The 27945-nt window shown below is 43.8% G+C and overlaps 1 protein-coding gene and 1 long non-coding RNA gene across 5 annotated transcripts in view; one reads left to right on the top strand and one right to left on the bottom strand.

Moving 5' to 3' along the window:
* odad2 (outer dynein arm docking complex subunit 2) overlaps window positions 1–27945 on the bottom strand; it is a 28836-nt gene continuing 891 nt past the window's right edge. Inside the window, exons 4-15 of the mRNA XM_035619602.2 lie at window positions 23681–23834; window positions 19574–19720; window positions 19067–19276; window positions 17784–18017; window positions 17533–17643; window positions 17230–17384; window positions 13196–13376; window positions 13029–13090; window positions 10552–10666; window positions 7302–7490; window positions 6849–7070; window positions 1–1387 (exon numbers count right to left, since the gene is read on the bottom strand). Of these exons, the coding sequence (XP_035475495.1) occupies window positions 1283–1387; window positions 6849–7070; window positions 7302–7490; window positions 10552–10666; window positions 13029–13090; window positions 13196–13376; window positions 17230–17384; window positions 17533–17643; window positions 17784–18017; window positions 19067–19276; window positions 19574–19720; window positions 23681–23834 (1885 nt within the window). The 3' untranslated portion in view covers window positions 1–1282. The remainder of the gene's footprint in view (window positions 1388–6848; window positions 7071–7301; window positions 7491–10551; window positions 10667–13028; window positions 13091–13195; window positions 13377–17229; window positions 17385–17532; window positions 17644–17783; window positions 18018–19066; window positions 19277–19573; window positions 19721–23680; window positions 23835–27945) is intronic.
* On the top strand, window positions 25647–27831 carry LOC118291371. 4 transcript variants are annotated; one of them, XR_004786645.2, is made up of 3 exons: window positions 25647–25667; window positions 26845–27020; window positions 27657–27831. It is a non-coding gene; the product is annotated as an uncharacterized LOC118291371 (long non-coding RNA). The 4 variants fall into 4 exon arrangements; XR_004786646.2 differs by lacking the exon at window positions 25647–25667 and adding an exon at window positions 25699–26007; XR_004786643.2 differs by lacking the exon at window positions 25647–25667 and adding an exon at window positions 26040–26450.

Below are 27945 nucleotides of genomic sequence, written 5' to 3' on the forward strand. Positions count from 1 at the left end.
TATTTATCTCGATGTCTTTATTGCAGATTGTGTGTTTTCTGAGTTTTTGCTGTATGTCTTACGAGTACAGAGTAATACGCAAACTGTATAAGAAGAGGTTGAGCAACCCAAGCAGATGTGGGTCCTGTTTAGATATTGCGGTCACGTGTGGATTACTAAAGGAATGTTCCTGCAGAGAACCCGGCCTCGCAGTGTCTCACTCCGATCAACGTATGGGGCATTTGGCAAAAGAACAAACATGCAGAAAGATGCATTTATTTTGATCAACACAGTTCCCAAGTTGGAGACGGTCAGAGAGCGAGAAGAGGGCTTCCCGAAATGTTTGTATGAACGTCTGATGAGGTAATTGATTTAAGTGAGGAGCTCGGGATGAAAGTTCCCCATGCTGACACGGAAGCGAGAGGGCAAATAAATACACGGCCATCAATCAGGAGAAAACATTTGATTTGAAACCTCTGTGAGATGTTTTGATACATGTTTGAAACACTCGCGCCGCAAAACTTCCCTCATACGTTTGATTCAAAACACATTCTGCTAGTGCAGAACAAGACGGATGTGAATGTAAATACTGTGCTTTCACAGCCTGCACACTTGTGCTGCTGAGGAACTGTACACAAATTATTTTGGGGGGTGGGGGTGGGGGTGGGGGGAGGTCAGAGAAGGGGGAGGAGTCTGTATTTATTTTCCATTTTGCTAAGTGGTAGTGTGAAAGTTTTAGGAGAGCATGTTTTATTTTTATTCCCTTTTTGCCTCACTTTTATATATCACTTCATCCTTCTCTTGCTAATTATACAGTAAACTTGTCATTATGATATTTATATTGGTCCCCTTCAAGCCTCGCTTTCGCTATGTTATTCTCTCGGCCCCCAGGACGTAGTTTCCACAGAAAAATGACGACAAGATTTTTCCAGCACAAAACAACTCTTATCATTATATCTAAGTATTTATTTGCCCTCATGCTTCTTTTTCCGCTGGGAACTTTTTTCTCCGGAGCTCTATAAATATACATAAATATGTCAATGCATCTTTCTCTTTTTTTGTTCTTTTGTCAAATACCCCATAAATTGATCGGAGTGAGACAATGAAATTGCGATTTATAAATTGCAAATACTTCTTTTGTTGTCTACAGATATGTTTAATTTAACTCAATTAACAGAGGGAAGGAGGAAAAGCACAAACTTGTAATAGTGAGAGAAAGAGAGAGAGATCCTCAGGACATGGTGGGAGTTCCCGCAGCAGTCTAGGCCTATAGCAGCATAACTAATCGTTGTCAATAAAGTAATCAGGCGTTCCTATTGGCCAGGGCCAGAAGTCGGATGTTGCGCATGCAGCCAGCGGCAGCTTCCTGGAGCCTCTCGTTGTCAGAGCCCATGATGGAGATGAGGCTCTGCAGCAAAAAAGGAGAAAGAAAGAGAAATAAGAAAAATGTCACAGGTGGCAGCGTGAGCAGATTCCTAAAAGTGGACTACTACACCTTTGGAAAAACATCCAGTGCCTGAATCGCGAGGCTACTATACATGTCGCCATGTCAGCAACAGCCACTGCACACCACCACTGGTGACGGCTGCACAGATATACAGTGGCTGTGTGGTGACAGTTTCAAGCCATGCCGTCACGTGTTCCTCTGTGTGTGTGTGTGTGTGTGTGTGTGTGTGTGTGTGTGTGTGTGTGTGTGTGTGTGTGTGTGTGTGTATGCGACTTCCAAACCATGCCTCAGCAAAGGGGTTACAGCTGCGAGCACAGATGCTTCTGTAAGTTTGTTCAGATGAAAGGCATGCAGGGCGAGTTCGACATTAAAAACCTGAGCATGAACCGCACCACTACGCAGCCTTTTCCGCTGTTCCAAAGGTCAGATTGTATCCGACTATTAGTGGCTTGTGTAATGGATCTCGTTAGATCTTATTTGCAGAACGAGGCCTTTCGCCTTCCAGAAATCTCTCGCTTTGGAAGTTTATTTTTTGGTTACAATAAAATTTTAACTTCTTAAAGGATTTTCGTCGATTTCAAAGAGTTGTGAATTATGTAAAACTAAGTTAAAAGAAGGAACACACTGGATGTAGGGAAAACAGCTGAGTGGCATGTGTGTCGTCCCCCCCACCCCGTTTTATCTGCTGCAAAATCACTACTTTATGTTTGTGGGCGGCCGTGGGGCTGACTCAAAATAAAACAAAATGTAAGCATAAATACTCTGGTGCAAGGGGACTAAATTTGTTCAATGTGTGGTGTGTGGTAAAAATCACAATGGTGTGCCACTGAGGTTTCCCAAGCCACACTTTCAATTATTCAGGAGAGTCTTGTTTACATCCATAATGAACCAAAGGCAACATCCTTCTTCAGCTGAGCAACATGAGGACTCCCCCTGCTCCGACACGTGATGACGCCCTGATAAATACAGTGACTGCACAGACGTCTGAGGCAGCACATGTATCCAGGCCTTGTTCCAGACTGAATGAGAGGGGGGTGTTGAAAAATATTTCTCTAACAAAGAGCACGCTGCAGCATCTGAACACCATCTGGATAGTTCCCCTGGTTTCACTGCGGCAATGTCACATCTCTGTTGGTCTAGCTGAGCAACACAGACGACAATATCTGGACTTCCAAAGGAGATGATTCAGTGAATGAGCCTCTTTTTTAAAAATACATCTATGCAGAAATTGAGATTTAGTTGACGGCAGCAGCGTCACTTCTGTCCTGTCACATCTCAACATATCAACAGTGGAAGTGATTCCTTTTTGTCTGTTTCACACAAATGAAATATCACTGTCCACTTTACTATCAATAATATTTTGTCAGGGACATTTCCCTTATGTCTGTCCAGATGATCAGCCTTCAACTGTCTGTTTTCTCTCTCAGGTTATCATTGCATTCATAATGCATGTCGGGGCTGAGCTGAGGTCGACCCTGACCCCCTCTCCATGTTACAAGCAAACTTAAAACGTCGCCCTGCACAGTTGTGTGTTTAGCAAACAGCCAAGGGAGAAGACATTCCCAGGGTTTTTCAGCGCAAAGACAAACAGTGAAAGGAAAACAGACGAAAGACGAGGTGAGCCAGCCTGCGTTCGGGCACGAAAAGCCTCTGTGAACCTATCGAATAAGTCTGGTGAAAAATTAAGAAAATAATGTCCTTCCTTCTGATTATAATCACATCATTTTGTGTGGAGGGAGAAAAACACACAGCAGCCCAAGATGTCGGCTCCTCTCAATGCACCAGTGTCGAGGAGTGTATATATGAAACATTTGCCCTCAGGGTTTTATAAGATTTTTAAATAGCATCCAAAACACCTCCAAAAAGCAAACTCACATCCACGGGCTCCCGAAGACATGCAGCCCACTGGACAAGTGTCTTTTGTGAAAAGAGAGGATGCCTGAGAAGTGCCAGCGGCAGCATTTTTTGCCAACCTCATAGCATGTTATTCAGACGTCGCCAAATAAGGTCTCCCGAAGCGCACAGCTAGGCTAAGATAAGCGTGTCTCTCTTTGCTCCCCTTTTTTTTTCTAGGCTGCTCTTTCCCTCCCAGCTGGGAGCTCCGAGAATATAATACGCCACTTGTTGGATATTCCCCGACTGTGGTAACATGAACACTTGCCCCACGTTTGAAAAACTGGATCGTGAGTTTTTGAGGTTTTTTGCACTTCAGAGAGCTCCAGTGAGTCCTGACCTCCAAGAAGGGAGACGGGGAAACAAGCCCCCCCCCCCCCCCCGACTCCCAGCTAAGGGTGGAGAGGGGGAGGGCGGCGTCTGGGAGGGCTGCACAAAATTGTATCATGTGTACACACACATGCATCCTATCGCACATGGAGGTGTCACGGTGTTAAGTGTGCTCCATTGGACCGCTCCGGCCTGCAGGAGTTCAAGTTGAAATTCCCCTGTGCCAGGTCTGACAGCCATTATTGCTCCATCACCTCGTTGCCCACCCCCCCAGTCCCAGTCCCAGCGTTCCCATGTTCAAGACTTCGCCGTGGAGGCAAACAGCACAAACAGACAGCAGTGTTTAGCCGGGCCGAGGGGAAGTTGGCGAGGGAAGTCAAGGTAAACAACATTCCCTGCAGCCTCCAGTGAGCAAGAGACTGCTGCTTTTTCTGCGTCTCCGTAGAGGAAGAGGAAGAGGAGGGGAGGCGACTTTCGAATCAGACACTTTGAGGGGGAAATTTTCAGCGTGAACCCTGAAGCCTGTTCAACCTGAGGAATATGGCCGGGCATTGCTGGTCTGGGCGTAAGGGAGAGAGGCTTAAGTTAAAGGCTCTAAGACATTACACTCCACGGATCTCAACAACACGGTCGTCATAACAGAGCTACACACGTCTGTATCATCTGCCCATCACACCCACAACCTGAAGTTATGTTACGCACAAACCAAGATGAAACTTCAGAAGTAAACCTATACCGATGCTCTGCTTGTTTTTTTTATTCCCTCCCTTAACGTTTGTGTAATTTTTACACACGTGTCACTGCCCACTTTTACCTCCGGCAGCCTGAGCATGTAACAGAGAAAGAAATTAAAATACACACTTACTGTGCTGCAGCAGAATGTGCTCATGGCAACAAAAGAGGGAGCATTTTTCTCTGCGAGATTAGTTAAAAAGCCCAAAATACATACCAGGACCTGGCAAACGCCACGCGCTGGAATACCCTCAGTTGAAAATTACCAATAATTACCATCCGCATTTTGTAATTTTCATCAATTTACTTCACAAAGCTTTTCTTATGAAAGAGCCTCTTTAATACAAATAGCTGGCAGAAGCTGTCTACAAGGATTTATGGTTTCAGCAAACAATCCCCAGTCCTCTGGAAGCCACGTAAAGCACAAGGGGGGGAGGAATGTTGATTTTGTACATGACACAAAACGAAGCACATCCGTATAAAACTGTGAGATACCAAGAGTGGATGTCAAATGAAATGGCCAGGGCGATTAATCTCTGAGCTCCCGGTATGTGTTTCCTCTAAGAGCGAGCACCTGAGTCCCATTTCTTGGACAAGGCCTGATATGGTCCAATACATTCCAGAGTGAAAACACCAACACAGGTCACTAATGTTGTCTCCAGTATGAAATGCTTTCTTAATGTCCCTCTGAATGTTCAGGGACTGTGCACCATTATGTGCACTGGAGAGGAAAGATACTTTCTAAACCAACTTCGGAGTAAGAGAAACCCTTGCACATTTCGAAATCATATTACTACATGTGGGTGAACATGTTTTGAGAGCTTCTCAACGGCACACAGAAAAACTCTTTGAAATATGGTTGTAATAACACCAGGAGCAGTTGAAAAACGGCACAGGGCCGTAAATTAAGTCACAGCGGCCTGTATCGATGCTCGATAAACCATCTAGGACCCATTCAGAACTATTGGATATTGTTCTAACACATTCTCCTCCACCAGCTGCCTGTATATCATGGAGCCGAGCGTTACGGCGTGCACAAAATGTGCGGAGAGAAAGAGCAGCTCCTCGCACTGTAATGTTTCCTCCAGGGGTCAGGCAGGTAGGAATCACCCTCCCGCTCTAGACTGACTGAAGCTCAGGCCAGACGGAACAATGAGGGAGCCTGTGTTGTGTTTCCACGTCCTGAGATTAGGAGCAAATGCAGCGCCGGTGCAGTTACGTGGCCTTTTTGTAATTAAGCTCTTTAAAAGTCTAAAAATACATTGTGGAGTAGTGTTGCAACTCTTAACTGGTACATTAATAAAGGCAAACACGGAGACAGATTAAAAAGGGTGGTATGTTATGCATTTCCATACACACACACACACACACACACTAGAATTTCAAATATAGAAATACACACACACTAAGAAAAAGGACTACAAAAAGCATTCATCTTAACGACTTTTGCAAATTGGACATGACTCTTTCGGAATACCCAATGTTCGGTCCAGCTACCAATTACAACACGTGTTGAACCACAAGCACTGTAACAGCAGATCGAGCTAAAGTTAATGAACATGGGAAAAAAATATCTGGCTGCAAAAGCATAACCACTTCATAATTTTGAATTGCAGTTGTTATTTAGAGAGATGGGGTGGGGGATTTAAAGTCACTGTGGCCACAAAAAGATTTCTCATGTGAAAGTCTTTCTATGTGGAACTATGATTGAATTTGGAGAGTGATAGCAATGTTTTCCCAAAGTGCTGAAATACGGGTACATGACCGTCTGTGACAAGACATTAAACCCTGCACCACTGTCGGAGACAAACATAAACAGTGTCTTGAGCCGAACATGGAAAGACCCCGATGGGCAAAAATGTGAGGCAAAACAAAGCCTGTTTCTCTTTGGCAGAGTGTGACACAACTGCCACAATGATAGCGGATGTAGAAGAAGAAAAATTGGACCATAAAAAACCCCCCCAAAACATTGTTCTGAACAGCTCGTACCCTGCTCCTTGGCCTGAACCCTATCATTTTCACATTCTACCCTGATGTCCAGGAACAGGCCTTAGCAACAGTTACCCCCAGCTACAGCCCTTTGACTTGTGCTGTGATGGCATCTAGGGTCTACCGGAGAAACGGCACTTAGCACACACTGAGCTGTTTGCTTTTCTGAATTCCCATGACAGCTAGAAAAGTGGAGTCATGTTTCCGCCACCGAATAAAACCCACTTTGTTTTCTGCTCCATCGGTCAAAGGCTCTGAAAACAGCAGCGGCTTTTCAAAGTTTACTACTCTGGGCTTTTCACACGTAGCTCAAACAAGAGCAGTGGGAGGCCAAAGCCCATTTTCCTCAATGTAATTATACCAGATTTAGTACCCGAAGCACTAAATAAAACTAGATAAATAACTACTTATGTTAATTGTCTACAAAGAAGAAGTAGCCAGGATTTAGAAATCCAGCCACAATGCTTCTACAACTGACCTTGACCACTCTTTTCTTATGCATGGTGATGCAATTGTAGGGGTTCTTGGACAGCTGATACAAGGCCATGGCTGTGCTGAGGTGGACCGCAGTGTCCTTTGACTTGAGGTAGTGCACCAGGGGGGCCACGGCCCGGGCTTCGCCGAAGGACGCCCTGTTGCTGCCCCACATGCAGCAGTGGCCGATGGCCTCGGCGAGGTGTCGTCTGAGCCTGTCGTCTGTCTGTGGAGAAGAGAACAGGAGTCTTTACAACCTAGAGAACAACAAGCTCTGCAAGAGACTCTTGGCAATATCTGCCAGTGTTCTTCTCATTAGTTGGATTTATGCTCCATCGAGAGGGAAATTGCCAACTAAAATCCACTGTAAAGACAGTTATTTGTACGTTGACAATAACGGCAGTGTTCTTGAATAGTAAAACGTTGTTGTTTGTTTCCAGCGGTGAGCTGCACTTACTGTGTTAGTCAACTTGGCCAGCAACGGGACGACCCCGTGATCAGTGAGGACTGCCAGGTTCTCCTTGTCTTTGGCTATTTTGGCGATGGCAGCGCAGATGCTTGCCAGGACCTCGTTGTTTGTTGACTTCAGCAAATTAATAATCAGTTCCAATCCGCCGCCGAGGGAGCGCACCATTTCCCCTGCATCCTATAGTAAAAGAGTCTGTTATTAGCTGGTGCTCTGAGAAAACGAACCAGGAAGACAATGAAGAGGGAGGTAGTGTAATGGATGAGGAAAGAAGGGGGAGGAAAGCAGGGACATCGGCGCAAGGCAAAACAAACAACACTAAATGAGTATTTTTATCAGCTCAGGCAACACAATCATGGTCCAATTAGTGCAAACCAACCAGCATAGCTATCTTTATCTGTGTGAAAACGAATGCTTTCAAAAATAAAAACACCCTCTTCTATGGTACAACTGTGTTTTGCATGAGCAAGCGATAAAATCTGACATTTGTAAACTTCTCCTCTCACCCTAGCATGTCATAATGAAGAGGAAAACATAGCATTTAGAGCTCAGGGGTAACATTTAAACCTTTTGCCCCGGGCTGACAGTGTAGACTCAACGCTCCATGGTCTGATTTCTCGGCACCAGCTGGTACCACAGGCCTCGGAGCCACTTATGGGGCAATGTCTACCAAACCAAGAGGCTGGTAGGGAGGGAACCACAGCGGAAGAGCGGGCAGAGACTCTGGCTGCAGTATGGCTTGGCACATCAGGCCGCTGTTTAAAATCACAACACACCGTATCATTGGCCACAGAAGAATACATCAAGGTGGCTGAGTCTGTAAAGTTCAGTGCTTTTGAAAATAGAACAGAAATTTCCCCCAAAAGCTTAATTATGGATCACTGGACGCAAATCACAAAGCATGCCTAATTTGAGTCCATTTCAACATCAATCTACATGTCCAGGGCTGATGTATAGCAGGGTACTATGGAGTACAGTAATCACAGGATGTGCTCTCTATTGTAGTCCTTAGCTCTGCAAATGATGTGAGTAAGTCAAATTCAGGCCCGACAAAAAAAAGAAAAAAGAAGCTGATTTACAGTTTGAGTATTCAGCTATTTGGGGGAGTGTGATGTGCTGCCGTGTGAGCTCACAGCTAAGATCAGGTCAGGGTACGGGGGTAAGGGCCCTGTGATGCTGCGCCAGAGGATGAGCCATGTGTGCAGTGCAGGGCAGGGAGGGGTGAGCCGGGGCCAGGAGCTGACACACAGGAAGCCCTTCCTCAGGAATACTGATGATGGCTGGCCCGGGAGTCCCTGTGACAGAGGAAGCTCTCTCAAGCCACCAGCTGCAATAGACTAGCCAGAATCTCTTTCATGGCCTGGATGGGCCCCCAGATCTTAAAAACCGCAGCATTATGAGGCTGCACACGGAAAAGGACCTTCCTCACTATCCTCTCTCTCTCCCGTCCTCTTACCCGGGATGAAATGAAATAGAAAACACATTATCTGCTCTGCGTGATTTCAAGCCGTGGGGAGCAAAGCCAAGCTCAGAAGGGTATAGAAGCATGCCCCTGACCCTTCCTCTGTAGCAATCAGGCTTCAGTGACATACATGGCCACTGCGTAGAGGAAAAATAAATCAAGCATCTCAATGTGCCTCTGCATCAGGGGCAAATTAATGACACACCCCATTACGTGCGACTGGGATGGTTGTGCTTCCTTGATTGGAGAACAAGGTTAATTGAACGATTCACTATTAAGTCTTTGTGTATGGTTCTGAGTGAGTTTAGGTTGTGGACCTGTGGGCACAGGGCACAGTGTCCGTCTGTGGAGAGGCAGCAGGAGAGTATGGAGCATCCAACAGATGCATTTGTACCACAGCTCTTTTCCTAAATCCACTATGGAACTGCTAACTCAAAACACATGTTTGTTTTTTTTATCTAAATAACAACTGCACCAAAGCGGCTGTATCAGGTTGCTCAACTCAATGGGCAGAGAGCACTATTTAGTTCTTGTCATTTGCCCCAGTCTCAGAAAAATCACCCAAAAAGCATGTTCATGAAAATTGGAGCACTGACGTCCAGACAAACACTGTCAAACTTTGTTAGTGCTCAACAGTGGGTCCGCAGTCCCCCTTTCTCCCTCCATATGGTTGCCATGCATCATTTTTGCTTCACTTCTGAACCAGAGAAATTCCAGCCAGCAAAAAAAAAAAAGAAGAAAAAAAAAGGGGCTTCACCCCCAAAGACACCTGCCTGGGCCCAATATACGTTTAAACTTAACCAGATTGTCCCACTGACAACCTGTTTACCTTAATCACAGCGATAATCTAATGGAACAACATTACGTCTGCAGTCGGGAAAGTGTCCAGGAGATCAAAGACGTGCTGATGTGTAACTGAAATCAGAGTTGGTTGACAACACGGCTGCGTAATGGTAGGCTAGAGGCCTGCGACGAAAAGAAAAGAGCTCTCCATTGATTTAGAATTGGTCCTATAATACTGTCAGACTCATGATGGATAGTTTTTTATTTTCGTCCTTCTTCATTGTCAAAGCCTCATTAAGTAATTCGATTGCCAACAGTTCAACAGATTTGAGTGTGTCATTAAAGTAGTAAGTTTACCCTCAAGCCGAAGTGAGGAGCGGGCGACAGATGTCTGCTGAGCTCACATTTTTCTAACTCCTTGTCCCCAGATTCTTTTCAAATTTATTTATATTAAGTTTATGGACCTACAAAATTTCATTTTCTGCATTATTATATCTAAAATGAAATGCAGTGAGTAATATTGAAAGGTATGTAGTAGGTTACCTCGCAAGTTATTTGTGCTGTATTTTCATTAGAGAGGTGGGTTCAAAGGAAACCGTCACCTACTCTATTGTGTGGATCGTATGCCTCTGTAACTATTAGCACGTTGAGAGAAGATACGATTTTCAGCTGCGAAATCAGAGGCCGTGTCACAGGATATTACTCAGTCTCCCTGCCTTCTTCCCAATTCACCAATCCCAGTGTGCCAGGTTGGCCACTCTGCTTCGTATTAGCCCGGGGTTCATGTAAGCCTCCTCTGATACAGCCCTGCCCCTGCTAACCTCCCAGCAGCAGCAGCAGCAGCAGCAGCAGCAGCATATGAGCTTGTTTAGTGAGCGGGATAACCCTATACTCTGAAACAGCACAAACCCCTACAGAACTCTTTGATTTACAAGCTACAGATGTGCATACGGTGTGCTTTGTAGAGGAAGGAAAAAGATATGTTCAGTACGGTACCTTTGCATTCTCGATGCATGAACAAAGGGCCCACGCAGTACTGGACTGAACGTCTTCACAGGGGTTTTTCAATAAGGACCACACCAAGCGGACTCCGTCAAGCTTGTCAATTATTCTGCAGAGAGAGGTAAGAAAGTAGTGTGAGAAGGGAGAGAAAAGGACGAACAAACAAGGAATCAACAATTAAAACCGAAAAAAAAGTGTTTTAATTGTCTTAATTTAGATCTTTCCAGAGAATTCAAGAATTCAAGAGTCTTTATTGTCATCGTACAGCAGAGCATCTCGCAAAGCCACGTCGTGCAACTTGATTGACAAGAATAATTCGTGCCTGAATTCCTGAGTGCAACTTTTCTTTCTTAGAGCTCTTGCTGTATCAGTCTGGCCAGCAGCGGCCTCAACACGACGACAGCCAAGTAGGATCAAAGCGTCGATCGATTTCAGCATCGGCTTTCATCACATCTTTCCGTCTGTCCTCCTGCTCATTTCCTCTCCTTGCCCCAAAACCCACCCACTGTCTGAATCAGATCACGCTCCATGGAAATGCTATGGCCAGAGATGATACATACATGGATCTATAAATAGAGAGTGAGACAACCTTACACTTTATGTCGGTGGCTTGTTTTTCAACCGGAGCCAAAAAGAGGACCTCTTTCCAAATCAAACAGAGCCAGAGACAGGTAGCTCTGTATTACATAGGGTTTGAGCGAGGTTTACTTAAGCATGAGCCATATTTCATGTCGTATACATGACTGTAGTCAAAACTGCAGTCAGGGTCTGGGAACCCAGAGAATTACGCCACAGTGCACCCGTTGTCGAGTATAAATAACATGTAACGTGTTCCCCATGTGTGCTTCCACCAACAAGGCCGACATTGAATGCTGTCATAATTACTTAAACACTCCCTAATCACAGTATCTCCGTGACTGGCAACGAGCGAACACTCATCAGGGACGTCCCCTGCGCCATCTGTCTTCCGTTTGCACATAAATCAGTCTAGCGGGATCATAACATCAGATTCCAGTCAGCGGGGGCCTCTTAAATCCGGAGCAAAAAACAAAAGTGAAGCGTCATATCATCCGCCAAAACAGTTCTGTCTTAGCATGAAGCAGGTATGAAACAGATTAGCAGTGAAGCTGCAGCTGACAGTGATGGATTAGAGGAGGGGACTACAAACCCTGGAGGCATTAAACTACGTGTGTTCACTCCTGTAGCTACACAGAATCCACTGGAGGAAGTGCTGCGTCATTAAAGCAAACACCGTTAACTGGTTGAAAATGAAAGCAAACATATGAGGATTTCGTGGAAAATTTGTAAGTGATCAGACAATGGTTGCGCTGCTCACGAGAGGGTGGAAAGGTTTTTATTGGTAAAAAATGAGGTGAAATAAACTGACAAGGAAAGTTGAAGCCGACTGTATCATGCATACAGTATAAAAGTCTAATCACTGGGAATCTGCAAAACAGCTCCGGTCATGTTGGCTTGGCATACGAAGCGATCAAATGTGAGCTATGTTAATTGCTCATCACCCGACTGTGCACATACCTGCCTCAAAATAAGCCATCGCCACAAAACATACAAAAAAGCTGCAACTGAAATGAGAACTTCTCCGTTTACGTGTTAAGGCTGAAAGTTTACAAGGTCTGGCCTAAATATATATGGCGTGAGAAAAATATGGAGAACATGATGAACCTATGTCAAACAACTTCTGCTCTCGTGTGAAGTTCACCACAGAGAGTGGCTTCAGTCTGACATGCTTCACTTTTTAATGAACCCCACGGTTTTCCCTCCAAACAAATGTAATAGGCTCATATTATGGAATTAACAGCTAGCGAACAATGCGAATTTAGACATTAAGTTTTATTTGTGTCCAGCGCTAATTAAGAAGGGTCTCTTGTATTCCATAACAGCCTTGTAAAAGCAATAGGCACAGATGAAAGGCACAATGTTCTGCAGTATTGAGGGTGAGGTTAAATGAACACAGAACAAAGACTGCCCTGGACTGTGGTTCACTGTGTTTTCCCAGCAATGTAGTCTTGGACAGGGCAGGGCTTTAGGTATGTTCGTCTGACCGGCTCAAGTCTCGACAGCGACCACAGAGCTACAGTAAAACACCGGGAATTCAACCAAAACCCTATTTAACACAGCAGGTACAATAAACAAAGCTTTTAAAATCTGTCATTAGGCCGAGGATGAAGGGGAAACCTACCTGCACAATAACAAATTAAAAGAACATAGATTTCTTGGAGCATCGGACCGTGACAGGTTAATGATACAGGAGTTGGTGTCATTCCCTTGTTAAAACATATGACATCAAGACATGTCCAAGAAACACGTTTGAAGCTAATTCAGTGAGTACGCCACTAATCACATTTTAAGAGACACCTCACACGGGGGGCTGTTTGCCTTGAGTTAACTGTACCGCAAACGCCACAGACCAGTTTGGCTGGTCGGACACACTGGAAGAGACAGAGACTTACTCCATGTTTTCCCGGTCTGTGGCACAGGCGGCCACCGTCTTTGTCGCATTTGCAAGCAGCGCCTGAGTGGACGACACAAATAACAAGGACATGTATGAAACAATATAAAAAGTTGCTTTTAAAACACGAGAGGAGCCTTTATGCAAGCAAAAGAAGATTCAACGTGCCTGGTTCGTTCCAGTGAGCAGGTTAACGAGTGGCTTGATGCCCCCACATTTGCGGATGGAGGCCTTGCTTGAAGGTATCTGGGCAAATTCCCCCAGTGCTCCCACAACATTTACCAGCACCTCTTCAGGCTGATCAGTCAGCAGGCCGACCAGGGACTCCAGGGCTCTGTAGTCCTGGAACCTTCCAAGGGAGGAGAAGAGGAAGAGTTGATATTCATTATTTAATTAACATTAAGTTTGCAGCAGTAAATCAAACTCTGTCAACCTGCAAAATAAATCTGCACGAGCAGTTCAAGCTTGTAAATGTGTTTAAACAAAAATGTAGTGAAAATGTTTCTCCTGCTAGTGGTGCTCATTGAAAAGCCAGGGGATCATCCAGCTCATTATCATTTACCCTCTGGGGACCATGAATTTCATGACAACCTGTTAATTAATAGACATATTTCATTCTGGACCACAGTGGTGGTCAGATAAACAGACTGTCAGATCAACATCGACGTCCCCACAACAGCGACAGGTAGCAGCTGCAGTGCCTCAGTCCCATGGGCACAGATCTCTTGCTGCAACCCAGCGGCTCAGGCAGTTTTCCCACGACTGCTCACAGTCGTCCCTCGTATGTATTTTGCATAACCAAAGCTTTGCTGCGGCTTGGAAACTCTCCCTCCCTCTTTTGCTGTGATTTTGCCTTGTTTGCCAGAGCGAGAGAGTGGTAAACTATAGTAAACATTTAAAAGGGATATAATGTGGTCACAAAAAAACCTCAACAAACCTCTGATGTACAGTTAAGTTCTATGACTGTTGTTATTCACAGTTACGGTTGCTGGCATCACGGTCTGTGAGCTATTGTCGATGGCCAAGGTCATTTGGTTTTTGTCAGGGTCCACCGACAGACGGCCTATTCTTGCAAGTGAAAACACTGCTAATGAACAGAGGAGCTGCCAATGTTAACTTCGGCGAAACCCGCCATAAAGGAAAACAATGGTTTTCCTATGCCGACACTGAAGTGTCATCCGCAGTTGACTACAGTAGAATTATCTTGTAATCACAGACATAACTTTTGATAAATGAACGGTAAAGTCATGTCTGTTTTTGTTAAGCCAGTCCCAACCGAAGTAATTACGTAATGGCAAGATTAACATTACACAAAGCTGCCTGAAGCGGCTTCTCCCGAAAACACTGGGCTCCACGCAACTGGGCGCTCTATTAGAGCCTGTCAGAAGACACAGGAACCACAGTGGAGCTTCTGTGCAGCAGACTCTTATGATTGATTGTCTGCCTGTTCCTTCCCTCATTCATCCACACGAGACATACATTCAACTAAGTGCAGAGAGCCTGAATGCTACCTTTTATACTAACTACTAGGGTTTTTAGAACGGGGCCCAAAAGTGAAAGTTAGACATTTCAGGGAACCTGAGTTGCTAAGCAATGATCGCGAAGCGGGATTAGAAGATATATTAACCTGAAATTTAACAGACAGATTGATCTGTTTGAAATAAAATGGCAGAGCAATGGATAACTCGGGTGAGCAGAGAACTTTTGTGAGGTATTGAGAAGTGTCATTATGGTCTGCTCATCATAGGGGCTGGAACAGAGGCAAGATGGAGGTGTAGTCAGTAATTGGAAGCGAACCCTGCAATCTTGACCCCAAACATTACTGCTCTGGCAAACACAATACAAGACTTGGCAGTTGTGACTGTCCATTGCAAAATTATTCCGTCACTCTTTTGTTAAAGGCTTTTTACGGCGTTATTTTCTGAGTCCATAACACCTCAATATACAGACTCTCATGGCCACATATTGATGCATCCATAAATCTGCACAAAATTATGTTTCAGTGTTTCCCAGCAGGACTTTTACAAAGGCACTCTCTTAGCACACGTAACCTCGGTCCAGGTATAGACATCCTCTGTACGACTAGGGCGAAAAATGACAGGAAAAACACAAGCTTATGTGGTATTTAAACAAACACACTTAAGTTATCAATGTAATTATATTTCAGGGCATCAATCATCTCTCGGTTTGATGCATCATTAATCAGGAAAATGGATAACACATGCTGCTACTTGTCTTCAGTGGAGGTCCATGCACCATGCAAATCATCACTCACACAAAAAAAAAAAATCCGGTTGTTTGCACTGGGCCACAAGGTCTGTTTCATTTGACCATATACATATTGAAAGAAAAGAGAGGGGGGAAAAAAAAATCAACTCTCTGCCTCCTATTATTGCCGTTAGCAAACTACATTCCAAAATGATTTTCATTTCAGTACACCACTCAGCCTATGATTGATTCTGAAATGAGCGCATGCCCCTAAAACCCTGTCACCATTAGCAGCCTTTCCTTTTTGACAGTAATAGCACGGTCACTTCATTCCAAGCTTTTCCCCGACCTCGACATTTTAAGTGATTCAAATAAGCCCGAGAGAGTATGAAAAAACAGATCCACTTACACATTCAAGTGTGCATTAAATCATTTTTCTGTGCATCATGCTGGTTTCCTCCTGGAGAGGTGGCCACATTTTACCTTCCTTTACAACCCGACTGCCCACACCACCCAAAAACGTAAATAAAATAAAACATAGCACAGACAGAAAAACACAAAGGGAGAACTCACTACTCACTTTATATGATGTATGATATCATGTTATATTTAGGGCGAATGCTGCGATATCTTGTGTTCACTAATGAAGTGTCACTAAATGTGGTCCACATGTGATTATAATTATTTCTATTATGGTTGTATTCAGTAGTAGTAGAACTGTTTTACATCGCAGCGGTGTGACAAGTCATTACGAATGGCACAAGGCCGGTACTGGCAACAAGTGCATTAAGCTGCCACATTACTCATGGCCAGAACAGTTAACTTGTTTCATCGTCATGCCAAGCTGGACTCAAAAGGGCTCCTAACCTGCGCCAAAGGTTTTGTTTTTTCTTATTTTTTTGTTAAAAAAAACGATGTAGAAGCCATTTTAAAAGCTCTATTTTGCACCATAGAATTGGGAAAATAGAAATGTCTGTCTAAGTAGATAAAGCCACAAAATAATCATTTAAAAATAATTCCCTCAAATGATTTTCTTTTAAATACACTGGTAAATCAGAAAGTGAAATGTTCATCTTACCCTAAAAGAATGTTATCTTCAGGTTTCAGCGTGTGCAATGGAATCCTCGCTTAACTGAATGTGGCAGCAGACGCTCAGTTCCAGTTGGAAGGACTTAACTTAGACTTTAAATGTAGGATATCATTCTGCCATTTGTGATATATGAAGTGCAGAGATCTGCGCTGAGTGCTGCTGAGACGTTTTTCTCGATATATTTAGAATTGCCCAGCAATCTCAACTGTACAGTGTTTCTGAGTGAGTAGAAAAGCATTTTAAAAAAATCTAAATGTCTTTTTTCTGTGGAGAGATCAATTAAGGTGTTACCGAGGTATAAAATAACAGCATGTGCTTTATACATCATGTCTCCAGCCTCACACCGGATAAGAAAATAAACACGGCAAATCATTCTTTCAAGAGAGCGCTGGAGTATGTATGGAGGAAATGTATGGGGCTGCCAGGGCACGGTCTCCGGGCATTATTAATTTTAAAGGGAAAATTACGGACCAACACCTGACACTGACACAGTGCAACTCAATAACCCGTCCAGAAATGTCACTGCTGAATGACACTTCAATAAACTCCTGCTTTACATGACAAACGATTAAAAACTCATGTCATGTCAAGGCTGCTCTTTTCAGTGAGCCCATGTTCCGTATCCACTGTTACCTTCCATGCTTTCACATACTATAAGGCTGCTAATTCAACGTTATGTGGGTGAAATTGCTGTGCTTACAGCAAGTCTTTCGTCAAAGTCACACTAAGCTGTTAGGCCTAATTTCAAAACACTTAGTCATACATCCGAAAAAGATATGGCTGCGATGAGGTTTCTGTATCTCTGGTATGTTAAGTCTGGGTGTGTCTCACTGTGTATGATTGAGAGAGAATCCGTGTGCCTTAATAAGAGGTAAAACAGGTGAGACTGTCAGTTCCGTCTTACTTAGCCCCATTTTCTTTGCACATGGAACACTTCCAGATGGCCCTGGTGGCGGCGGCCAGCAGCTGCTTGTTGTGCGCCTTGCTGAGCAGTGAAACCAGCGGCTCCAGACCTTTGTACTTGCGCACCAGGTCACGGGTCTTCTTGTCTTCTGCACACTGCAAAGCAGAAGAGAGAAGTTTCAAGATCAGCAGGGTCTGATGAGGAGAAAAAGACACAGCCCCCCACCACCACCACCACCACTGCATTAAACTGTTTCACAGAGAGTTTATGTGGACATAGTTGAGAAGTGTGGAAAAAAGATACCTTGAAGATTGCACTTGCGCAATGCATTTGGAGCTCATCGTTGTCACTGTTGAGGTTTTTCACCAAATCCTTGATCATGTCATCTGACTGAATGGCAGTCCTGTAGCTTTCCTGCATTCACACACTGATTAAGGAACCACAAAAAAAACCTGGCCAAAGTCATGTGTACCAGCAATTTCTTTCCGACATTTTTCTCATTTGTCTAAAGTATATCCTCCATAAAAATTTGAATCATACACACCCGCTCTCACCTCTGATGCACACTCCTGCAGGGTGCCCACCACAGGGATAAGCATGTTCTCCTGCGGCGATTTGAGCAGGCGTCCCAGCAGCGGGATGCCGCCGGCCTTGCGGATGGCCTCCTTGTTCTTCCGACTCTTGCTGCAGCTCCAGAGTGCTAAAGCTCCACAGCGGGCCACCTCCACGTCCTTCTCCTGTTTTGCAGTCAGGTTGGCTAAATTGGGCACGCAGTCCAGCAGGTTTACCTGAGCAGAGAGACAAGGCACACAGACGCACACGTGGATAAACACAAACATTAAAAATGTTCCCAGACAAGCAGGCAGACCACAAGCAGAAAAACCTCCATACACACATTTACACAAACTTGATGAACTCATCATGAATTCTAAGACTCTTAAAAGTTTGCTTGCAGGATTGGTGTGGTGTGTGTGTGTGGGGGGGGGGGGGGGGGGGGCTAATGGATGGTGTCAGATTGGAATAGCAAGTTGTTGGCTGCGATTAAGGGTGTAATTAAAATTCTATTACTACTGAGTCTGCGAGGATAAAAAAGCCAGAGATGTTAGCAGTGGAAAACTGTCAGGATAGATGTTGACGTTAGGACTGAAAAGCCCAGTGTGATGGTTTATGGCCATCATTCAGTGTTCTAATCCATCGTTCCTGGCCAGTGAGGCGGAGTAGGTGAAGCTATTACCCACAGCGCAGTTCAAAGGTGGTCTCGTAGCATAGCATGAAATTAATCTGCTTACATGAGCGACTCGCACATGAGAACATCCGATCTGGGGGCTGAGGAAAATATACAAGGCATGCGAGCTTTAATCACAGGTCCCTTTGTCAACAAACATGAATGCAGGTCAGAGGATGTGAGGGACATTCTATCTGTTTTACCACGCCACCAATTATGGCATCTGCTGTGCAGAGTGAAAAGAGCATGGGCGGATGATTGATTTGCTGTGCATCAAAACAGTTCAGCAAAGTTTGGATACGTGTTTTACACTTTAAATTAAAAGCAAATAGTAATCATAATATGTGGGTCACCATCCTGTTGGCGAAAAGTTTCCAAGACATCTGTGGTTAAGTACAAAATGTTTGTGTTAAATCACAAACTAGCTGACGCGGTGTTTCAATGGAAAATATGCCAACGTGGGACATAACATTTTTTCCAATAATGCCAACAAAGAAAGATCAGGTTCTGGTACTGGTCTGCAGTTTTCTCTGCTGTACTCAGCCACTGGCAGAAGAGAGATCCCATTAGAGTAGCCTGAATTTACATTCACATTGTCCGTCCAACACTCACCAGTTTCTTGATGCCGCCGTTTTTGCGAACGGTTCTCCTTGCCCGGCGGAACCTGGCCACGTGGCCAATAGTCTCAGCAGCTAAGGCCTTGAGCTCCTTGACGGGCGAGTCCAGGATCTTCACAATGCTCTGCAGACCCCCGATGTCAACAATGGTCTGACGGATTTGTACATTGTGACTGATCGTTCTTAGGATTTTCAGAGATCCAATCTAATCACACACACACGCACACACAAACATATGAAGCAAACAGTAAGTAACATTAACAGTAAGTACAATACTTTAGATTCATGGAAACTGTTGCGTCAATATTAGAAAATAATAACAATAAAAGCAGGTTAAAAAAAAAAAGTGTCATTAGGCATACTGGAGAATAATTACTACCCTGTAGGCTAGCTCTCTGCCTAGTGCTTGTGTGTCTGTAACTAAAACACGGGCTGGCAAACACGGAGGGTTCTGTTCATGCCTGCAGGGCCATCCAGGTCCGTCTCTGGCACCGCTACTTACTTTGCATTTGACTTCATCTGTATCCAGCAAGTTAATGAGGACTTCGAGGCCACCTACTTCCCGGATGGCAATTTGGCTCGGCTCCTGCATCAAATTCATGTCCAACATGGCGCACAGACTGAGCACGGTGGCTGTCTGGTCGCCTTCCTGAAATAAAAAGTGCCAAACATAAATTAATTTGATAATAAAGGAAGATAAGATGAGAAAAATAAACAGTACACAGACACTTGGAGAAGGGACGTCCCGCTATTACCCTACCCTGTCCCTCCCTCATAACACCAGCACTGCTGGGGTTGAAATAATTTGATAACAGAGCACTGAGCTCAGACACTTTTCACATTGTGGCCCACATTCACTTGCACTCAGGGATGAACTGATTCAATTTTGCTGGTCAAAGGCCAGGGCCACTGTGACCTCATGTCCGTCACAGACTTGTGAATGCCTGAAGGGAATTTCATAACATCTGGCACAAACATCCACTTAAACTCAAGAATGACTTCATGTATTATACGAGTCTGGAAAGACATGGATGTCAACTGCAACTCCACTGGTTGGCGGAGGCATACAATCACACAGCGGTAATTCCCTTATTTCGTTTTTCTTTTCTTTTCTTTTTTTAAGTCCCCCTTAAGACATGGGACAGGAAATTGAACTGAATAGTTTTTTACTTCCACTTAACCACGATGATGACAACATAAAAAAAATAATACACAGATTTGAAATAGGGCAATGTGTGGTCAAATCCTGACATGTGCAGCTGTGGCAGCAAAGCTGACTCTATTTTACTGTTGTCTTGACTAAATTTAGCATCCAAATACTTTTTTCAGATTCAGCTCACACTGAATAAATCTCTAGAATGTCTTAGCTGTGGACAGATGTTGACAGCATTATGACACTTAAAATACCAGTCTTAGGGGGTTGATGCGTTGAGATGGTTTAAGCACAGTCCAGTTAGGCAGGCAGCAGTATTGTTTTCATATCAGCATATTTAGTCTGTATCATATTCAGTTGCATAACAATCTTTGTTGACATGCAGTGGTTTCGATAATGCGAGGGGAAGAGAAAAAAATCAGTAGTCAGATAAAACAGAAGTTTGTGGCACAAAAGAGTTAGCTGCTGTAAAGCCAGACCTGCTACATGACTTTGATATGTGACACTGAAACGTCTAGTCCCAAGATCTCCTGGCAAGCGAACAATCAAATATTATGTCTTTCTTGCAGTGGTTTGAATGTGCTACAGACAGAATTCTCATTTTGTGGACTCAAGGACGTCTCCACAGTTTCATGTTTTATACGTCTTTAGTAGTCGCGCACTTCGCACACAATTTTGAGGCTTCAGAGCCAGGATATTTCAACCAAACACAAGAATGTAGCAATGTCCTGCTATCAGCTACCCACATAAGTAGAAAATTGCCCATCACTATATAGAAAGCTGGGGTGGTAATCTGTTTCATGCGGCTGTTGGACCAGGGTAGCTCTTCATTGTAGGCCTTTAAGTGGTGTTTGATCATATCTCCCTCACTGAGCAGGGCTCTGACACAGCAGGATAATGGCCATGTGTTCCCCATATAGTGACGCTGGCACTAAATGTGAACCATTTGCCCGTGAATGCCTCACTATTTACAGTATGATTAGCTATAAATTAAATTCCTTTGAGCGGATGAGCTGATGTTGGCTGCTTGTTCACCGGAGACGGGATCAGTTTCAGTGTGTGGCAATCAGTCAGTAGACTGGTCCTCATGAGAAGAGTGGGGCCGCAGTACTGCGACTGCCCAGCAGAGGGGGAGCGACCTTAATGAGGCCTGAACACAAAAACGTGTCAGGACCCACATCAGCTTGTTGATCTATGATATTTGTGCACTTGAGCTGAATTTATAGCAATAGAAGTAACGTTATGAAAGGTAAGGAGAAGGGTTGCACACCCTTTTTTGAAAGCTGTTTCATAACTCTTCATTTGTTTTGACTTTCAAAAAAGATGAGATGAGGAACCATCTGCTCAGGGAAGAGAAAAATCAATTAGGAAAAATTAAAAAGATTATGACTGAAAATGTCAACAAGACACAATATTGAAATATCTACCTGTTAACTGGTAACATATTGTACATCAGACACAATATTTATTTTTTGAGCATATGAAAATAGTTTTGTGTTTGGAAAAGCCACCGGCCAACCTAACTGAGAGCAGCTGGTGAATTTTGTTTTCATCTAAACTCAGACAAAACATTCAAATTACATTTTTTGGGGTTTAGTTGCTAAACTTAACATGTGAATCTTCGAGTCCTGACTAGTGAAAAAAATGCCCTTTCACATTTTAGCCTTCGTCTTAGCACTTATCTTTTCTTGTATCCATAATATACCGAAGGCCTATTTGCGGTACATATAACAATAGCTGTACAGAATGCAGCCTATAAATATGAATGCATGAATATAGCATATGATAACATGCTGGCTTATATTGTGGCACTGATGCGTACTGGAATAAGGTTTGTAAAATAAGTTAACACTAATTTATCTCAGTTCATGTTCCACAGTACATACAGTACACCCTCACTATCACACAAACCCATGTGGCTGGACACACACTTAAATGCGCATGCTGGATTTTGCGAGAGACCGTGTAACCGTTTTACAGGCGCAGATCTCAAGTCATACAGGTATAAAAACAAACACGGTTGGAAACCCCAGGCAAATATTCCTACACAAATATCATTAAAACACAAAACAGAACATCCATGTGTCGCTTTATGAAAGTGTTAAACTTCCTAGAGTACAAACGGCTGTCTATAGTGCAGGGGAAAAGGGGGGGGGAAGATCTCCTCCTAAAATAAAACAGATATTTAACTTGGCTCATGGTAAGTTTCAGCGTCTGATGGTAATGATATTATAAAATGACTACTGGACAAACCCCATAAATAACTGCGCTGTGTGGTTTCCAGAGAGATAGAACGCCGGGACAAGTTGGTTACTGCAGCGCTGCATCTCGCTGAAGCAGGAATACACACACAACCCTGAAGCTCACAGTCCCGCTAAAAACTATAAAATATACAAACCAGTGAAGTGTTTTTCTTTTCAAACTAAATTTGCCTCTTTCGTATCGTTTACATCATCCCTTTTTTTCTTTTTCTGGAAAAGAGTAGCAGCCTGGTTTTAGAGTGGGAATTTCCTTCCATTATATTCTGTTTTGCTTCGCTAAAAATATCTACCTCAAATTGAACTTTACAGCAGCATTCTCTATAAAAGATTTACTCGGTTACACTGTGAACAATCGTATTTAGCACCAAGCCACGGAGCACAAATCAGCTAGACATCCTATACTTAAGAAAAATATGTTATGTACACAATTACTACACGTTGAAATACTATTATCTCGTTTAATTTTCCGCAAATTGATGCAGCATTCAAGGTATTTTTACTGCCGAACAGAAAAGGGATGGGTGTGCAACTCGCAACTGTCAAAATAAAGTAAAAGCAGTCTGTTTTAATATCATCTGTCTCAATGATACTGTCCAGATAAACAGATAATAGGGACCACTGAGCGAGGCAGGTCGTAGGTATCCCCAGCCTGTCTGGGTCACTGGCGTTTCTGTCCTCCTTTCTTTTTCCTTCCATGTTTTGACACATTAATATTCACCATATGCCCTGTCAGACCTATCACAGGCGCGCTTCAGTTTTTATGCTTTTTGTGGTGTGGGCAAACAGTGCGTACAGCTGCTGCCATCAGACGGTTCTTTTCCCCCTAGCCTTGGCTCATGTGCAACCAAACAGGCTTGTGTCAGGAACCAGGAATCTACGAGCGGAGCCAACCACTTCAATAGGCATCTTCATGCAAAGCACCGCTTTAAATGGGAGCAACGTATACTTAATCTAATCTGTCATAAAAAAAAAATTCATGACAACACAGACAGGTGGGATTATGCGATTGGAACATTTCTTTTTGCGATACAATAAATCCTAAATTCTTCCACACATCCGTGTCGAGATGTTATTTTCCGAGCTCTGCCGTTCAGACAGGGTTTTTGAAATTGAAACACTGATTCAAGTTAACATCTAAAATTCATGTATGGGAGACGAGAAGCGGAGCATGGACGTCACAATGACGATCCCGTACCTTGAGGTACTTGACCAGTTTCTGGATTTGCAAGTATTGAGCGGGTAGGTCCATGTTGCTCTCCGTGCGGCGCGTCGACTGCTCCTCTTCCCCCTCACTCCCGGATGAACTCTCACTGGAAAGTTCCACTTTCGTGGCTCCCGCTGTCTTCTTACTGTACGACAAAAGAGCAGATAAAAGCTTTGGACCATAGATAACAAATCTACGCGGCGTGGGACAGTGTAATAACTGGACAACGCGTCCACAAAATGGATAGAATATAATACCATGAAATCGCTTTTCCTGTGTTTTAAATGTAAACAGCTTGGTCGTCCCACACAGGGAGACCTAATGAGGGTGTTAAAATCCAAGTGTCAAATTTGAACTTCCTCAAAATCTGAGCAGCAGGAAAAGAAACACTGATAAAATGTCCTGGAGTGGACAGACTAAAGACTCTTGGCTTGGCTATTGATGCAAAAAGAAATGCATCTTTTTATCAGCTAGTAAATCTAGTGGAGTGGAAAGTGGAACCAGCAAAAATATCAACCCATGTGCTGAACATGAACCTATATATACAAAAGCCTTTTCCTTCTCCAGCTCTTTGGAGCAACAGATTCTCACCTCTCTCAATAGTTGTGTCGGCCAATGTATACAGACAGCGAGTATCAGAAATCGATGCAGAAAGGTTTTTTTTCTGCTCATGATTTGGCATACAAGCAAAGAAATGACCCCAGGGTGCATTTAGTCCGTTTTCACTATGCGGCAGGCAGGACCAGGAGTGCAGGTCTGGCAAATTCATGAAGGTCTTGTTCAGTGTTTATCGTGTTGCTTCCTGGAAAAACACTACGTCTGATAATATTCTCCCCTGGAAATTCTATTTCTGTGTACACAGGAACTGTCTCTCGGTGGCCCCATATGAATGTGGACCAAATTTCATGACTCCACAGCGCCCAGTTCTCATGATAACGTGATACAACTCAGTCTGCAGTCTGAACCCAAACATCAACGTGGCTTGTGAAGGGTCAGCATCAGCTTCACTCTCCTCTTCTTCAACTTCAACTTTGGAGATTGTGAGGATATTAAAAAAAGACTATGTACATTTTTTTTTTTTTAAAGTCCATCAGTAGAAAAGGAATTTGCCACAGAAATAAATGTATAATCGACAATTGTATCCTTGTCCTCAACTTCTCAGGGCCCTGACCTGACCATCGTGTTATTCAAACGGACTCTTCCAAAACAAATAAGCTCCCCTTTTTAAGATTTAAGGAACTTTTGTCAGACAAACACTGGAGACCTGAATTTCTCAAGTAATTCCAGCACATCTGTTTGCTGAGAGCTGCCATATATTATACCGTGAATTTTTAACGAATAAAACACCAATGAGACATGATGTGTTTATGGTGCTCAGTAATGTCTCGGGGTTAACAGCATTTCCTGTAACTTTATTTAACCTTTTCTATTCATGAGGTCTGCTTATTTCACACAGTAGCTGCTGTGTTATTTGTCAGTGTTCAGAGGCATCACCGCCAGGGTCTGTTAGCTAGTGAACAATATAATCTAGTCAACTAGCTATATAATTATGTTCGCTAGTATTACTAACACTATATCCGTTAGCAAAGTTGACATACACGTCTTTAGCTTATAGCCAAACTACAACCATGCTCAGCTTGTCCTCAATGAGGACATGAAGCATGTTTCAACCACTCTCTGTGTGCACGTATGGAACACAAACTTACAGAGACATTGAACTTCCTTTTCTGTTCTTCTCCATTTAATTTAATGGAGTGCCGTATTTCTGCTTCAAACATTTGTCGACAGCTATCAACCAGTGATGTGGCTTTCATTGACTGATCGGTCGCCCGCTGTACGCATCCCCTTCGTCTCGTCACACCTTTGATCTCCTCACGCTTCTTGATTTGCTGACCTTTGATCTCCTCACACTTCTTGTGGCCAACCGTCCGTCTTACTCATTGCTGATTCATTCAGTGGATGAATAGGCATTGCACAGGTGCTTCTTCAATGCACCTACCGCATTTTAACAACAGTGACCTTTTGACCATATGCATTTCCTGATCCCCCCTTCCTGATGCCTTTAAGAAACAGCCCTGGAAGCCCCTCACATGCAAAAATAAATTTGTGGGATGTACCCTGAGATCTTTCTTTTGAACTGAGTCATAAGATCCGACTCCCTTCCCAGAGCCAAAAGTCCCATCACTATCAGCAACAATCAGCGTTGTCAATGGAAACCACAGGGTCACTTTCCCTGCCATCCCCCCGGTTGCTACGATATAGCCGAACATAAGGGGGGAACTTGGGTCAAAAATCCCCAAAACCCCAAACTTTGAAATGTAAAAATGAAATCTGCAAATTTGAGAAATAGTAATATGATGCAATACAGCAGAATTTTCACTGAAATGCAGGGGAAGCATTTTCTTCAGGCTGAGCTACAAACAAAATTGATCTGATTCATTCTGCACTACAGCACGGCTGGAGTCTACCGGAGTGAAGTCAAACTCTGGATATGTTGTCGCGACTTTTCGTGGCCAGAGACTCTAAAATATGAGATTAAATGGAGTCATGATAATAAAAAAATCCTTGTATGCCTCCCTTCTAGAGTGTCCACATGACCGCATATTTGAGAGCCTATTTCCTCTCGCACTGCTGGTTTGGCGCTGTCCTGCAGACAAACACTGGTTAGTGAAAACAGTCTATTTGAGTGGATACTCTGTTTAGACACAGCAAATGAGTTCACTCAGTTCAAAGCTAATAAACCCAACACCAGTCGTCGCAGGTAAAGTGTGTTCAGCCCTTTTCTTGACACAGGGATGCAAAGGGGAATAAAAATCTTTCCAATTTGGAAAGCCAATGACACAGAATTCTAGTTTTGAACGTGATAAGCAATAACCCTGTCACATGATAAATGATCACAATTTTCTTCTTTCTTATTTTCTTTCTTACAACAAACGCAATGCTCAAGAGAATCCCGTGTTGGATTCTTTTTTATTGTGCGCACAGGAACAACTCAAAAGTGATATGAAACAGAAACAGAAACGTTGTCAGGCCCCACAGCAGGCAGCTTGTACAAGCTCAAATAGACACGATTCATAAATAAGAGTACAGACATTATTTTGTTCAAAAATATTAAACTCCTTTCCTCTTCAATTTGTTTCCCTATTGTATGGCAGCTGCCCACCTGTGATGCCCTAAGGATGACGGAGAGAAAGGCCAGTGAAACCTCAGATTCTCTCTGGTCCAGTACATGCTTGGCACACCGTCTGCCAGCACCAGACCTATCCCTTTCTGCCCAGTCGTGCATTGGCAGCACAGCCGGTTGAATAACTTTATCTACTAAACCGTTTGGGTGAGTTGGACTGAGCCTGCATGTAAATCATCACCAGGGATCTATCTGCCCGTGGAGAGTGGTAGTAGATCAACTCTGGTATCATCAGAGATCACTGTGGCTGTTGCTGTTGTTAGAGGGCTGGATTTACGATTTTCCCTACCCCTCTCCAGGTATTTTATTTGGAACCAGGGGGAAAAGCTGTCTAAATTAAGAAGCAGCAACGAGAATCTCCACCCGGTTGCTGGAGCTGGTGGGGCCTAAGTTGTAGAGCTCAGACGTACCAGTGAGTGAGCTCAGACGGAGCTGATGTAAAGCGTGTGTGTCTTTGCGTGTCTCGAGTTTGCCTGTCGGAAGCACCAAGGGGAAAAAAAAAGATGTGCAGCAGGAGGACGGAGGACTAAGTGGAAAAAGGGGAAGGAAAGGCAGGATAAACGAGGGTCTTAATACATCTAACCCTGGGTCTCATTAGCGAGTCTAATTGCTGTTTGTTAAAAGAGATTATAATGAAACCCCCTCTCCCCCAGCCTGGGTCTTTTACAAAGTTAAACAAATAATGCTCCGAGCTCAGAAGCACCTGCTCGCCCCTTAGATGTTCTCTGACTAAAACTTAATACAGCATAATAAACACGACCGCTCTCTGTGCCATTTCTCCAGCGCTCGAGCTCAGTCGCTGATTGATCTGCATGGAAACAGTCCGACGACACACGCAGGGAGCAGGGCCGTTTCTACGACTTGAGGACATCGGGGGCTTTGGCCCACACCTCCCTGGGGGGGGGGGATCCTCTCTCGAAATAAAATGAACAAGCTCTATTGAAATGCTCTCCCATGCACTGTGGCACCTTGTTTACAGTCAAAGTATGTGTCTTAATCATTGAAAAATTGACATGTGGACCTAAACTTTTGTTTACTTTCCAGATTTATTATGAATTGTGATGTTAAAAAA

The sequence above is a fragment of the Scophthalmus maximus genome, chromosome 21, assembly GCF_022379125.1.
Source record: "Scophthalmus maximus strain ysfricsl-2021 chromosome 21, ASM2237912v1, whole genome shotgun sequence".
Lineage (NCBI taxonomy): Eukaryota > Metazoa > Chordata > Actinopteri > Pleuronectiformes > Scophthalmidae > Scophthalmus > Scophthalmus maximus.